The sequence below is a fragment of the Periplaneta americana genome, chromosome 11 (assembly GCF_040183065.1).
Source record: "Periplaneta americana isolate PAMFEO1 chromosome 11, P.americana_PAMFEO1_priV1, whole genome shotgun sequence".
Classification (NCBI taxonomy): domain Eukaryota; kingdom Metazoa; phylum Arthropoda; class Insecta; order Blattodea; family Blattidae; genus Periplaneta; species Periplaneta americana.
Window position 1 is genome coordinate 117,490,467 of NC_091127.1, and position 16,262 is coordinate 117,506,728.

The following is a 16,262-nucleotide window of genomic DNA, read 5'->3' on the forward strand; positions in this document are numbered from 1 at the left end:
ATTAATTGAAATTATATTTTCCGAAAACACACAAAACAAAAGAACACATAAATTTGTCATATACACATTTTAACAAACAAGTAATTGTAACGTTGAAATAATTCAATTATTAAATCAAATTTTGCTACGTATATGATGTTGCTTTCAAGCAGCATTTTTTTACGGTCTTGAATTTCATTCTCTGTATGACTACTGTACTTGAATAAATTGAACTTTAAGAAGTAATAATTATGTTTAGGAAATGGTGTTGTCACTTCAGACCAATATATGTACTGTAGTTTTGTTAATTCTGCCACAGAAGACGGTGATATTATATTAGTCATACAGAGAATGAAATTCATGACCGTGAAAAGATGTTGCTTGAAAGCAACATCATATAAGGTAAGTAGCAAAATATGATTTGTTATATTGAATTATTTCAACATTGCAATTGCTTGTTAGTTAAAATGTGTCTATGATAAAGTTAAGCAATTTATGTTCTTTTGTCTTGTGTGTTTTTGAAAAAATATAATTTCAATTAATGCTTCGCCATAAATGTTGTAACTAAAACCTTATGTATCCCTCGTGTTTATCGTACTGCTCGTCCTCCCCCGACACGTTACCTGCACTTTGTTTACGTTTTTACTGTGCCTAAACGAGACGCTCTACTGCACCTAAGTAAGCTCACAATATAAGCACATTTTTAACGTTCCAGGAAGCATCCACCCTGGTCTCCAGCATCTGTGGAAGAAAGATTGTCCTCCCAAGTGTAGGTGGCGCCTGTTTGCAGAGACCCTGACCGAGAAGAAGAAACTACATCCATCCAGCCTCGAAAACCTGGACTTCGTTTACGTTGTCCCTGTGGCTGTCTTGTTCTACCTCAAGCAAGTAAGAATCTTCTTAACCATTTCCACTCGAATAGTTCCATTTGAAATCATTAACATGGATAAATATATAATAGGATGCGAAACTTACTGAGTTTCCCGTAACACATGCTAGAGGCGCTAATGTAGAAATTGATCTTTCTGCCACCTGGTGGGCGGAGGAGAACTTATTACATCTAGCAGCGCACCAAGCAGCGAAAACAAAAACTAATTACTCCATGCATTTAGCAGCGCACCTGGTACCGAAAATGTTAAACTATGCAGAAACTATTCCTTCCCACCCTCATCGATATTCAAAACTAACCCAATTTAAAATAAAGCATACATTTTTATTCCTCACAGCATCTTTCACTGAAAATTCTTAACGGAGCCAACAGGAAGATAAAAAGAGACGATCTATTTTACACTACCCAAATAAAATATAACCAGACAGAGACAGAAAATAAAGCAAATGGTTAGATAATTGGGATTGTATTCTTTGGGTATTTAGTGTATAGCGCAATGGAAAAGTCTTCAAAAACTACTTAGTTCAATTTATTATATTACTATTACTTTACAATACATTCAACAACAGTATTTTTACAATGTCCATAAACATCAATGTTTAACATACACTGCTTATACACACACGTAGTATCACTTTATGTTCACTAATAGCAAGTTTCGGGTTACCATCGTGTCTTATCGAGCGACGTCTCGAACGAACGGATACATAAAGAACTCTGGGTAATGTACCCAACACGTAATTCTATTGTTCACCACCTACGACGTCGGGCGCTGACCATCTTATTTGAGCCCCCTGCAGCCAGATGGTGCTGACCGCAGTTTCGCATCCTACTATATAGCTATCCATGTCATTAATATTTCTATAATCTCTGACTCATATGATTTGCCTGATGATTCCATTTGGTATCCTCAGAAATAGTTTCGTTCTTTACCGATAGAGTGCAGCACCCGCCAGTTCCTTGGCCAGGAAGAGGATTGCTTTGTTTTTTGTTTCTCCATGTTGTGTCTATGAAAAAAAATCAGCTCAGAAAGGGTTAAGGATGTCTGTATTCACATTATGGTGGCTTACATCAGGTTACATTTTACATTCATGGTTTTGAAGTTGTTTCTTTGGAAACTGCAGAAAAACCAATTTATGAGCAACTTCACCTTGTAACTTATGGTAGGGAGACATTTAGCTCAGCATCCGAAACAGCTGGAGTAAAGGTACTCGACTAACTAGAAAATGTTCTCCAGAAGAATTATAAACTTACCGATCTCAATGCAGCAGCGAAAGTTCTCTTGGGTAGGTGTAACAAAATGAGAAAATGTGAATTTTTAGTGCAAACAATTCCAAAATAAAAAAAAAAATCACACAAAAATGTAAATTAGCTCTCGGCGATTTGAATAAGTTACTGTAGGTGTAGGACATCCAGAGTGCAATAATTATGAAAAGTATATGTAGTTAAAATAAAAGAATCTTAGTCTAAATTTAGGAACTGTCCACCGCTGTGGAGAAACGGTTAGACTTCTTGGTCGTGAAACAAGCGGGCCCGGGTTCAAATCCTGGTAGGGACAAGTTACCTGGCTGAGGTTTTTCTGAGGTTTCCTCTCAACCACTCGAAGCAGAATTGCTGACTAACTTTCGGCGTTGGACCTCGAACTGTCCACACCTGTGGAGTAACGGTCAGCGCGTCTGGCCGCGAAACCAGGTGCCCCGGGTTCGAATCCCGGTCGGGGCAAGTTACCTGGTTGAGGTTTTTTCCGGGGTTTTCCCTCAACCCAATACGAGCAAATGCTGGATAACTTTCGGTGTTGGACCTCGGACTCATTTCACCGGCATTATCACCTTCATATCATTCAGACGCTAAATAACCTGAGATGTTGATACAGCGTCGTAAAATAACTCAATAAAATAAAAAAATATAAACCTCGAACTGATTTCGCCTTCATTAGTATCATGTCATTAATCATTTTTATAGTTTACAGGTCGACTGGAAGGACATAGCGGATGTGATTACAGAATCTGCCTATAGGCGGCATCTGTCTGCAGGAGCTGCACATATCCACCCAAGCCGCAGGAGCTTTAATCGAACTGCGGTTGATCGGGGGAGTGCAGCTCCCTTGGATAGATGGCGCCTTGGTGAGTCGTGGAATCGACGGCAGCATGTTCTTCCGATTGAGGATGCAACAAATTCAGGCACATGAATTGCGAACAGGTGCCATCGATCTGAGGTCACAGAATAACATTCCAGGCAGAGTAGCGCAATCGGCCGCCATTGTTATTCCATTTCAACACACTTGGGATAGGAACATTTAAAGTAAAACTCAATTTAGGCCAGTGTCCGTAGCCCTTATAATTAAAAATATTTTACTCTCATTTAGACTACATAAGCTACAGTACTTTCATTCTCTATATAACTGTATACGGCAAATAGCGCGCGCTGGAATAACAATGGCTGATTTGTCGGTATTTCCGGCGCAAAGGATTGCGGTACTTTGGATATCACGGACTCTGGACATTGGATTGTCTCTTTCTCATTGGCTGGAACCATTCATCATGACCTCCATTAGTCTACAAAATTATTTAAGTTAGTGTTTCTTAATTATAATTTATCAACCGAACCTTATTATCAAGTACATTTTTTTGCATTACATCTCTATTTAACCATGTAAATTTCAGGTTCGTGTTCATTATTTTTCACACTTAACAAATGCAGTATTTTAATGTCATTCTCGCTCGGGAGCAACGGGCACGGTTCGGAATGTCCGCTGACAGGTTACATTAAACAAGTAAAAATTGAATCGTGGGTTACGATACCATGCCGATTCGTTACGATTCTTTTGAACGACGATTCGTTGATACCACGAATCGATTCTTACGATTCTTTACTGTTAGTCATTCGAATGAACGATTCGTTCACGAATCGATCCAACTCTAGAGTCGGCAAACTTGACCCGAACATAGCGGCTGCAATGCACGTCTCAATCAGAGACCTGAGACATGCCATGATAATCATCAGACCTCCCAGGATGAATGCGATATGCAATTCCAGTGAGCAGAAAATATTATTCTGCATGTGGTCCACTACTATTGAAAATATATCATCATCATCATCATCATCATCATCGTCATCGATGCGAAAGCTCACTTCATACTATACAAAGGAAACAAACGACAAATACACAAACTACACCAATACATAAACAAAATACACCAAAAAGTCCAATACACACTGGAACTTGAAAACAATAACTCCATAAATTTCCTAGACATCACCATAACAAAAGTTGACAACAAACACACCTTCAAAATATACAGAAAACCAATTACCACCAATACCACACACATATACAACACATCTAACCACCCCATACAACACAAACATACTGCATTCAGGACAAGTGGTACACAGATTACTCAACATACCCATGAGCCAACAACACTACAATGGAGAAGTGAACACAATCAAATACATAGCACAAGAAAATGGTTACAACCCAAACATAATAGACAACATCATAAGGAAGACAAAACGAAAACTCAACAAACACAAAAACACATAAAACACAACACAAACACAAGAACACAAGAAATACATCACACTAACATACGAAAACAAAAACACACACAAGATCGCATCCTCATTCAGAAAACAGAAATATAACATAGCATACAGAACAGAAAACACACTACAAAGACATCTCAACACACAAACAACACAAACAAATAAATATAACCACACATAAGTATACAAACTCACATGCAATAGTTGCGACAGTTTCTACATTGGACAGACAGGCAGATCATTCCAAACTCCATACAAAGAACACATTAAAGCAATAACCAAAGGACAAAATACTTCTATATATGCCGAACACATAACTAATGCTAACCACACATACAATAACATGAATACAGACATACAAATCCTACACATACAACCCAAAAACCAAAAACTCAACACACTAGAACAATATGAAATATATAGGCACACCAAAACACACCCTAATCAAATTCTCAACACACAGATCAATTTCAGAACACACACTATTTGACATAACTCTTCATCACACGATCGCACCCACACAACAGGCAGCGAAGTTGAGATGGCGCCGAGGCACAGAAGGCTCTGAAGATGGTATCAAGTCGTACCGAAACAGCTGTAAGCCGCACATGCTTACATAATTAACACGAGTAAGATCGCCATTTAATCAATTACTTCTTTTGTAATCGCATACAGATTAGTTCCTCTTCCAAAGAATATCACTCCTTTCTCTTGCAAATATCTGACTCTGATGGACACTTCTCTGTTGGCGCAGGAATGGCCCGAACAGCTGGGAAAGGTGGATGTAGAGGTGATCCTTGCAATGGCAGCCACAATCAAGTGTCTGGGCGGTAGTGTTCTTGACTCCATTACAGAGAATAATAATTATCCTTCTCCCAGGGTGGTTCACCTATCCACCATTTTCAACAGAGGAATGACGACTGTGTTTTTCTTGATGTCTGCCTGTGGCTTTGCACTCGACAAGGTGAGGCTGCACATCAGTATCAAAATATAAATCATATAAATACTAAGTTTCTTCTTGTTACGTATTTTCTGCCTCTTTTTTGTCTTCTGTAAACTCCTTTTTGTACCTATTCCCCTACTTTGCCTAATTAGTCGTACTTCTTTTCTCTTTTTTCTGACTTCCTCTTTCTCTTTATTTAATGTTACCTGCGTTTATTTACATGGTTATTCTCAAGTAAGTGTCCAGCTTGAAATAGCTGTATCTTCTGTATATACTAACAGTTTTATTCCATGCAGATAGACCTACTATTATGCTTTAGAGCAGGCATGTTTAGCGCGGACATTTCTAGCCTTTAATTGAGATGTAACAGTGACGTAGAATATCTTTTAGGTGTGTGCCTGCATGCGATTTCGAGATTCTATGTTACTGTTGCACCTCGTTTAAAGGCTAGAAATGCCCGCGCTGAAGACGCCTGCTTTAGAGGCAGGGGCGTAGCGTGCATGGATGCGAGTGATGGTTCGCATCCCCTGAAGTTTTCTGAACAAAAAAATATATGTTTTATTTAACGACGCTCGCAACTGCAGAGGTTATATCAGCGCCGCACAAAAAAAAAATATATATATATATTTATCATTATTTACCGGGACTTTATTTTGTATGTATCGTGTTATACTTGTTACACATAATAATAATCATTATTTTAAGATTACTTTCAAATTTTAAATGTCGCTGCTACAGCAATGAAAATATATTACACGAAGTGACAAAGGCGCGCCCGTGCCAATTTATTAACGGCGAGTTCTTACTCCCAAGAAATGTGACTGTGTATGTCGCATTATTAGGATTATGTTAGAGCGAGGCAACGTTCAACTGCTGAGTGGAAGAACGTCACTTATACCAGTGTGCAGACTGCATAGAATGCAATGTGGATTACGCATAACCGTCCTGCGCCAGCGTGACAAAAATGTGACACTGTCCGTCACATCAGTTGATTGCTCTATGAAAAGAGGCAACTGCTGAGTGAAAGAACGTCACTTATACCGTGAGGAAGGGATGTGATCTAGGTTCCACATTTTGGCGACGCGCGTGTGCTTATATTCAATTTTTCTGTGCTTTATAACTTTGCTGCATGATATATTTTGTTATTACTATATTCTGCGATATATAACACACGATGGTGACATTGAAGAAGTTTAAAAAGAAACAGACGTCAGCATAGATAGTCTGCAAATGTTCTCCTTGAACACGCTCTCGAAGTCATTAACGATTTTGATTGCAATGATAAAGTTATTGCTCAAACCTATGCTGGAGCGGATGTGATGGCGGAAGAACATAATGATTTACATGCAAAATTTCGCAGCCATTGTAAGTCAGCGATTCTTAAACCTCGTTTTAACCCTTAAAAGCCTGAATTATTTTTCGTCAAGTTTTTCGTTTATTTCGTTATAGACTAATTAAATGGATGTAATTGAACACAACAATGCTTTTGTTTTCTATTGTTGAAGCGAATATGTGAAATTACAGGGCGTTACTATATGGTAACGCTAGGTCATTATGTTGTCAAATCTTAAAGAATGAGTTGTTGCCTTATAATGACATCTTTCAAGCAATTTATTGAACTTAACTGAACCTTAGCACACAAATAATATATTCATCACTCATTCAGTGTTCTGCCAAGGGCCAGATCTTTCACTGCAAACCCAGCATTCTCCAATGTTTCCTATCTTCTGCCTTCCTGTTTGTCTTCTCGTATGATCCATATATCTTCATGTCGTCTATCATCTGATATCTTCTTCTGCTCCGAACTCTTTACCATTCACTCCCGTTCACCATTCCTTCCAGTGCATCCATCAGTAGGCAGTATCTTCTCAGCCAGTGACCCAACCAATTCCTTTCCCTCTCCTCCCTAATCAGTTTCAGCATCATTCTTTCTTCACCCACTCTTTCCAACAGGGCTTCAATTCTTATTGTCTGATCACTTAACACGTTCCATTCTTCCCCTTATTCAAATTTCAAATGCATTTATTCGTTTCTCTTCACTTCGTCGTAATGTCCACGTTTCTGCCCCACACAATACTACACTCCATACAAATATTACAAAAAAATACAAAAATAAGAAAATTACTTTCACAATACCCGAACAAATATACATAATAGAATTATTGTCACAAAATACTCGTATGAACAAAACACATTTTCGTAACATAACGTTTTACATAAATATTTTGTGTGATTTTCACATATTTCGGTAGTAAGGTAAAACATTTCTTATGATATGACAAAAAACATGAGCTACATCAAATTTTGAGGAAGCTGTATGTCGGAAGAGCATTCTCACTAGCACATCGTTGTCTTTTGTTTCCGCGTATCGGAATCACTAATGTTCCATTCCATCGTATCTTATATAATCAGATGTTCTGCGAGTGACGTCCAGAAAGTAAGTTTACCTGGAGCCGTTTACAGAAAGAAAACACAATTTTATGAAAAGATTTACTGGAACAGATACAGCAATTGTTGAACTATTTTTCAACATATTTCCCACTGGAACAGAGAGATTCGTCACACCGTAGGAACAACTTTTGTCCCACGTAGAAGTCTCCCGCCTAGAATCGGAACCAGTGTGTGACAGCCGGTTGCACCTCTCTGTTGATACCATGGTAACAAAAAATCTCAATTCAGGTGGAAATAATGTTGAAAAAATAGCTCAACAATTCCTGTATCTGTTCGAATAAATCTTTCCATAAAATTATATTTTTATTTCTGCAAACGGCCCAAGGGAAACTTACTTTTTGGACACGTCTCGTAGCTCCAATATCGCTGTATTTGGAAGTAGATGGTCACCCCTTGCCTTTTGGGATGCTCCCCGACTTCTTCAAATCTAATATTCTAATTCTAATTCATTCAAGGGTGAGTCAGATCTTCTACTTGGCTGCCAAGCATTTTGTATAGCTACATTTAACAACCATGTGAACATGGGCTAAAACAGTTTTTACATAGATAAAGCGAACTTTTATAATGAAAACACAATTTGTCACATCTCTGTCTTTAAAAGTCACTCTCTGGAGAAATAGATTGAACTGTTGTAACATACTGTTTTATCCAGTTACGTTTTGCCTGATGGCAACATTTCCATACATTGCAATGTTGACGGCATCATTCTCTTTCTATCACAGATGACTCTTCAACTTCCTCTTCTTCTATAAAATGAATATCATCTGGTGCACCTATTCTGTCGCTATTAACAAAAATAACCCCAGCTTCAGTACTCGGTTTCCTTCCACTTAGGTTGTCGAAAATGCCACCCTCTACATCTGCAGAGTTCTCGTCAGATACAAAGTTGGGCTTTGGTGGCTGTATGTAGAATGCTCTAATTTTTCGGTTTTGTAATTCCAAAAGTGTCTCATGTACTTTGACGCACCTGTTTGTAACATTCATTTTGTTACTTGTACTTTCTTGCAACTCCATCTTACTGTTAGTAGCAAGAGAGTACAAAGAATGAGTGACAACATATTAGCCTAGCGTTACCATATGGTAACGTAAGAAACAATGTTTTATATCTACAACAATGTTATGGATTGTAAACTTGTGCTTGATGTACATGAATACTCAATCTACAATAAGTAAAATACCACAACAAACATTACAATCAAATTAATCAAAGTAACAAAAAAATGATCTTACTTCTTGTTGCTCTCCAAAATTGCTGCTGAGAAAGCAACATCTAAATCGCGCAGCTGCTCTTGCCCAATTGGTATAATAAATTTGTAATTTCATAATGTAATAAGAAAGAACCAATCATGTAGTTTGGATTCACAAAGAAAAATTCCAGTTTTATTATTTAAGGATGTGTATGAAGCAAGTTATATTCCTTTCTGCACTGCGTTACCATATGGTCAATTTTATGAAACAAGTAAAATTAAAGTTAACTAATCTTGCTGGATTTTCGAGTTTTTTCTCTAAATTATCAAAGTTGGAACGTTTATTTGAATCAATAATGGATAATGAAGATTGTGAATGGGACCATGAAACTGTCGTTTGTGAACGAGGGCTGTAAAGTTTACTCCGCTCCACCCATCTTCATCTTCATAAAGGATTTTGATTTTATTTTCTGTTAATATTATTCGCTGCAATATTCCCACACTCTGATATTCTGTTCCAAAAAGCAACATTTGTAAAACAAAAATTCATAATTTCGAGGAGTGCAAGCAAGGACTGAGAAATTACTTTCAGGAATTTTGGGAACGCATGGATGATTTTGCTGCTGAAAATTATTATCAATCTGAAAGATCACGGCTGGATGCAATCCCTGGAGAAGATAAGAAAATTGTGTATAGGAGATTGTTCAATGAACTCCTGTACGTTATCAGAATTGATATTATTCAAAAGTTTTCTGCAAATTTCAAGTTGAAACTTTTGAGTGTGCTTGATCATACACAATTTCCACTTTTGCAAATTCGCTCCCTTAAGAAATAATGTTAAATCTAAGAGATAACTATGAAGCTTATTTTGATTTACTGTATTATCAACAGTGTAGTCGGTCTCGTTCTATGCACTTTCATCTTTCGTGCTTTATGTAAACACGGCCAGGCTTCGGCCCGGTAAATATCCTTATAACTTATGGTACAAGGAAATTATAAAGAAAATTTGAAAATTTAACTCAAACGTTCATCAATAAGCGGCTATTTCCAGGAACGCAACTCCCACATATAACGAAAGCAGACTACTGTATTTTAATCATTTAAAAAAATCGCATTCCAATGTCAAAATGTCACGCGACGCCACTGTTTAGAGGGACTGGGTATTTTCATATGCATTTCGTTGCTATGGCAACTTTGTCACGCTTGTATAAACAACTGTGGTTACACAGCAATCATTTTTAGAATGGTTTTGTCTATACGACTACGTATTGAGCTCGTTCAGTGTTATTACGAATGCAGTAGATAGTAGGCCTATCCCAATGCATTGAATTTTAAATTATAGTTTATATGAGGAACCGAGCGGGCTAGCGGTGTGGTAGAGGGCTCGCCTTGCATTCAGGAGGTCCGAGTTCGATCCCAGGGGCCCGCAATCCTAACTGAGGTTTTTCATGGTTTCCTCAGTTATTTCCAGGCAAATGCCGGGATTGTACCTCTTGAAAGTCCGGCCCATGGACGGCGATCCTTCCCTTAATCCCCTTAATCCTTTCATGTGTGTGAGTGAATGCTGTGTAACAGTGGCGGCCGGTGAGGCATTCTGGTGGTAGTGCCAAAAATGAAAAAAGGTTGTACGCAAATTACCCTAGTTAAATTGATAATAGCAGCTCACGTTTACATTATGTTAAATAAAACACATTAATTAAACCAGCTATTTTACCAAGTATAAGTTAATAATGCATTTAAAGCCACCGGCGTGGCTCAGTCGGTTAAGGCGCTTGCCTGCCGGTCTGAAGTTGCGTTCGGGCGCAGATTCGATCCACACTTGGGCTGATTACCTGGTTGGGTTTTTTCCGAGGTTTTCCCCAACCGTAGTGTGAATGCAAAGTAATCTATGGCGAATACTCGGCCTCATCTCGCCAAATATCATCTCGATATCACCAATCCCATCGACGCTAAATAACCTAGTAGTTGATACAGCGTCGTTAAATAACCAACTAAAAAAATAATGCATTTAGTAACAGTTACAATAACATTTCCGAAACTAATAACGAAATTTACAGATACAGATAAGGCAAAACTTTCACAGTATTGTTAGTCAAATACAAATAACTTTTATAACTAGTAAAATTACTGGCAAAAACACACAAGATAAACAATGATATAGATAATAAACGAACACTTTTGAACTTTATTTAACAGGCCGATGAATCCAAGGCAGCTGCCTCAATAATACATGTTCATGTCGTGCACAGATCTCATGTATCGTTAACAAAAGCATCAATACTAGCAACAGTGTTGCGATATTTAATTGCCGCAAAATAAAACAAATATTACACAACATTCACAAACAGTTTTACATAATATGAAAAAAAAAATATTTATCTTTCTAAAAAGAACCATGACTATCTCTGCATTCAATATAGTTAAATGGATAATAATTTACACATTCAAATCCAAGTTATGTGCATTAGTTTTGAATTGGCAACATTACATTAACATATGGCGCGGAACTTTAACTCGTGTTTTCGTGCAAGTCTGCGGTTGATGATTCCCTGCCTAACGTCTCCAACAACCCTGCCATCTAGCGAAATTTCTGCATTACTGTGCTCTAGCGGGCGGAATATTAACTACTGAGTCAAATCGAATTCGGCTCAGTGTCTGCCATAAGAAATGTATATAAACTAGAATCAGTAGCCTTTTGTACAGTGTTATATAGACGCAGGCAGTTTTTTTTTTTTTTTTTTTAAATTCGTCAACTTTTGGGTACAGTATCGAAATCTTGGGTGATCTCCCGACTGTTCCTAAATTACTTTTACTTATTGCTGAGATGTAGTTCATTTATGATGCTGCACTCCCGTCATAACCAGGATGAACAGCGTGAAAACAAATTTGACAGATAACTATGAAAAGAGGAACAAAGGTGTACGATGTCTTGTGTAGTACTGAGGGTTATAAGTTCCTAGTTTTGATACACACACATTTTGGTGGGAATGTACCTGTTTATAACATGTTTCAGCGAATCTCCTAATGATAACTGGAATACTTTCCACTTTTAGATCTTGATGTATCTCTTCGTTTCTTGTGTACCACCCGCTGTTATGAATTACACGTAATACTTTATTTTGTACAACTCGAATGGGATCTAATGTTGTCTTAGGTGCGTATCCCCATACTATAGAACCATACAAAAGCACTGACCTAATCAGCAATTTATAAATTGTCACTTTTTTTAGATGTTGACAATGCACGTGTTTTTAAAAGGGGATACAGTTGTACCATTCTTGCTATTGTTTTTGCTCGTGTATTTGCAATGTTGGTATGCCATAACAGACGACTATCCAAATGGATTCCAAGATACATGACAGAATCCTGAAATTCAAGAGCAGTACCATACAGTGTGAGTTTAGTTTGTGATACACTTCGAGTTCTACTGAAGGCTATGACTTGACTCTTCATTGTATTTACAGTTAAGCGCCAATGTTGGAACCATTCTTCTATAAGGTGGACATGCCGTTGAAGTCGACCAATGGCTAGATCGGCATTACGATGTGTAGTGTATGCTAGTGTATCATCTGCATATAAGGCTAACCTGGTGACGTCAGTTTCTGGAAGATCTGAAGTATATGCACAATATAAGTAAGGGCCCAGCACTGAGCCTTGCGGAACTCCTCCTTGAATTTTCTTTTGTCTTGATAAACAGCCGTCTTCCTTAACACAGAAATGTCTGTTCCGAAGAAAATCAGAAATTATATGAATCAGTGCATCAGGAACCTCTGATTGGATTAATTTATAAATTATACCAGTATGCCACACAGAGTCAAATGCACTTTTGACACCGAGAAATATTGCTACGGTAGTAGCTCTGTTGTTGAAACCGATAGTTGTTTGTTCAACAAGACGCAGCAGTTGGTGTGTTGTAGAGAGACCTTGTTGATATGCAGCCTGATAGGGTGGAATAAGGTTTGGTGCACTTTGTAGAATTCTGGTCATAAGAATTCGTTCAAATACTTTGCCAAGGGCATTAATCAAACTTATTGGTCTGCGATTTGCTGGAACCTTTCGATTTTTCTTTTGTTTGGGAATGGCAGTAATATATGCAAGTTTCCAAGCATCTGGAAAATATCGATGAGCTATACACTGATTGAAAAGCTTGCTAATATACATAAGTGCCTTTCTAGGTAAGTTTTTAAGTTCCATGTTATTAATTTTATCAGGACCTGGTGCCTTTTTAGGTTTAAGGCGTTTAATAATGGTTTTGACTTCTGACGGGCTCGTTAAACAAATGTACTGGGATGAGGGACATAGTAGGAAAGTGCTGACAGTTTCCTCGACATGGCGATAATGTTCAACTAAGCTGTCACATTCATTAGCAGGTTTAAATTGGCTCTCGAAACAATCGGCTATCAGTTCAGCTTTTTCACATGACTTATAAAACTGGGCCATCTTTGCCATGTAAAGGTTGATTTTTAGAGTAGGAATCATGTTTGGTTAACCGTTTGGTGATTGTCCAAATTTTATTTGACTGTCCTGCATCAGCAACATCTTTTTTAAATTTCGAAACTTTGCTTTCTAGTGCCATTCTGTGCACTCTATTTTTCATAATGTTATATACGTTTTTGTCAATTTGTGATCTAGTTTTTTGCCAGCGCTTACGAGCTCTCTGTTTAGCCATTCTTAGTAGACGTAAATTCGAGTTTTGATGGAGATAACTTTGTATTGGTTCTTTCTCTAGTGAAGCATATTTTGCTGCTTTCAAAGTATTTTCAAAGATTTTAATTCCTGCATCAATGTCTTCTTTTGTTGTAATCAATGTATTAGCAGAAATTGATTGTGAAATATATTCCCGATAGGACGACCAATCCATGCTGCTTAAGAAAGCTTGAGGAAATAGCCTCTCAGTAGTTGTTCTTTCAATGATTAAAACAACAGGGTTATGATCAGAGGACAATTCTTGTAAAGTGTCTATAAACAGGGGTACAGTATTACATCTGAAAAGAAATCCATCAAATACATCTGGTTTATGATTTGCATTTTGAGGGTAGAAAGTAGGTTTGTTAGGAGCTAAGATTTGATAGCCGTACTTGTCAGCATGTTTTGAGAGTATGCGACCTCTGTTGTTGTTACGCGTGAATTCCACTCAATGTGCTTAGCGTTAAAGTCACCGCCAATTATAAAATTATTTGATATACAGAATATTGCATGAAGTTCTGAAACTAAGAAAGGCTTATTTGGAGAGCAATACATCGATCCAATTAAAATGGTTTCGTTATTTTACTGAATTTCAATTAAAGTTATAGATATGTGTGTAAGCTGGGGTGATTGTATTCTGTAGTGTCTAATACAATTTTTAATTAAGATAGCTGTTTCACCAAAAGGGCCATTACTTCCATCAGAGCGATACACTGTATAATTTTTAACGCTAAGTCTCTTATTTGGTGTTAATTGATTTTCTGTGATTAAAAACACATCTATGTCATGCTGATGTAAAAAGTCGTCAAGTACATTTTTATCCCTAGTCACTCCATTGGCATTCCAGGTCACTATTTTTAGTGGCTTGTGTAACTTTTGTCTGGGTTTATTTTGTCCCATTTCCAAACAGACTAGAAACACCACCAATGAACACTGATATTTTATTAAAAATATCATTTTGTTGCTTCACTTGCAAGAAGGTTTGATGTAAACATCTTAAATAATAACTGATATTGAATGTTTTTAAAAAGTTCCACCATTCTCTCAATTCATGAAAAAATTGACTAAAAGATGAACTGTCAGCAAATTGATCTGGTGCCTGTCGAGTATTATTATCGATATTTACCTTTCGGAATCCTTTAATAACCTGTTGAGTGACAGGAAGTGGAGGAAAAGACTGGGCAGAAAGATCTGGCTGCTTCTTATGGGTAGGATTCCTGGTTTTCACTCCATTTACGTAAGCTTGGTATTTTGGACACTGTCTAAAATTAGCAGGATGATCCCCTTGGCAATTTGCACATTTTGCAGGAATGGATGTAGGTTTTTGACAAGAATATGATTCATGGTTCTCACCACATTTAACACATCGTGGTTGGATGTGGCATGAATGAGTCTTGTGGCCAAACCCTTGACACTTGTAACATTGAATCGCCCCTTGCCGGGAGATGTAATCTTCAATTTCCACTCTAAGATGGCGAAGACTGCGTAATTGACGAATATCGGGTTTGTCTTGTAATTGATTTACTGTCAGGACCCAAATTGGCATAGGAAACCATGTCATTAAGCTTGTGTTTTCATCTTGGACTTTTTTTCTTAATTGTCGAACTGACTCAATAGGATAATTTAAACTCCGAAGTTCAGTTAGGATTTCTTCAGACGAGGATTCATTTGGAAGTCCTTTTAGAACAACTTTCAATACTTTTGAAATGTTATAAGGAAAGGTATAGAAATTATATTTTTGCAGAATCAAATAATCTTGTAATTTCTCAAAATCATCTTTTGTTGAAACATATAGTTTCAGACCGACAGGACTAAACTTCCCTTCTGCTAATATTTGAAATGAGTTCTTCAAAATTTGTTGCAACTTAAAATAATCAACTTTACTTGTTACCACAATAGGGGGTGGTGGCTTAAGTTTCCGACTTCCATTTTGGGAATTTGCAGATTTTTCTTCTGTGGTGGAAAAATCCATTTGTGATGTAGGTTGTTGACTTATAGAATTATCTATTTCAATTTCTGGATCTTCTAATAGTGGTTGGAAAACATTGTTAGTTTTCACCGGCATTGCAGTTCCCATTTTCTTATACAAACGAGCAGCTGAATTTCGGGGAAGAACTCCCTTCATTTTACTATGTACTGACTTGAATTTAAATTCATGTATGTCGGCTTCTCTAGCTGATGACATTTTTCCGACTTTACGCCGTGTTCCAGAAGAGTTATGAACTTCATCAATATGCGAAGAAATGGCATTCTTTTCCAGTTGTGGATTTATAGCAGCATCATAGATGTCTGAATGAACCTGAGCAGTAGTTATAATTTCACTGAAATCACTCGAATTTTCATTAGAAGTCATATTGAATAAACAACACAATGGGTCCGTCTACAGACGGCCCAAAAACGAAGAGAATGTAACTCAAATAAATATAATAATTGTAATTAACACACAGAAATTAAGAACTTGCTTTCAGCACAAATTTTAAATAATCTGAACACTAGTGAAAGTTAAACACAATGTGAGCACTGTACGCAATAAGACGCAGCTACTAACTAAAAGACGCAGGCAGTGCCACACCGAACT

The 16,262-nt window shown here is 37.3% G+C and overlaps 1 protein-coding gene across 2 annotated transcripts in view; it reads left to right on the forward strand.

Annotated features, from left to right (window-relative positions):
• Nucleotides 1-16,262, forward strand: part of LOC138709265 (constitutive coactivator of peroxisome proliferator-activated receptor gamma-like) — a 52,551-nt gene that overhangs the window by 21,500 nt on the left and 14,789 nt on the right. For both annotated transcript variants that reach the window (XR_011334893.1, XM_069839924.1), the window contains exons 4-5: nt 695-867; nt 5,172-5,381. Coding sequence is in view for 1 of the 2 variants with exons in the window: in XM_069839924.1 (XP_069696025.1) it covers nt 695-867; nt 5,172-5,381 (383 nt within the window). In the remaining variant the exon portion in view is untranslated. The remainder of the gene's footprint in view (nt 1-694; nt 868-5,171; nt 5,382-16,262) is intronic.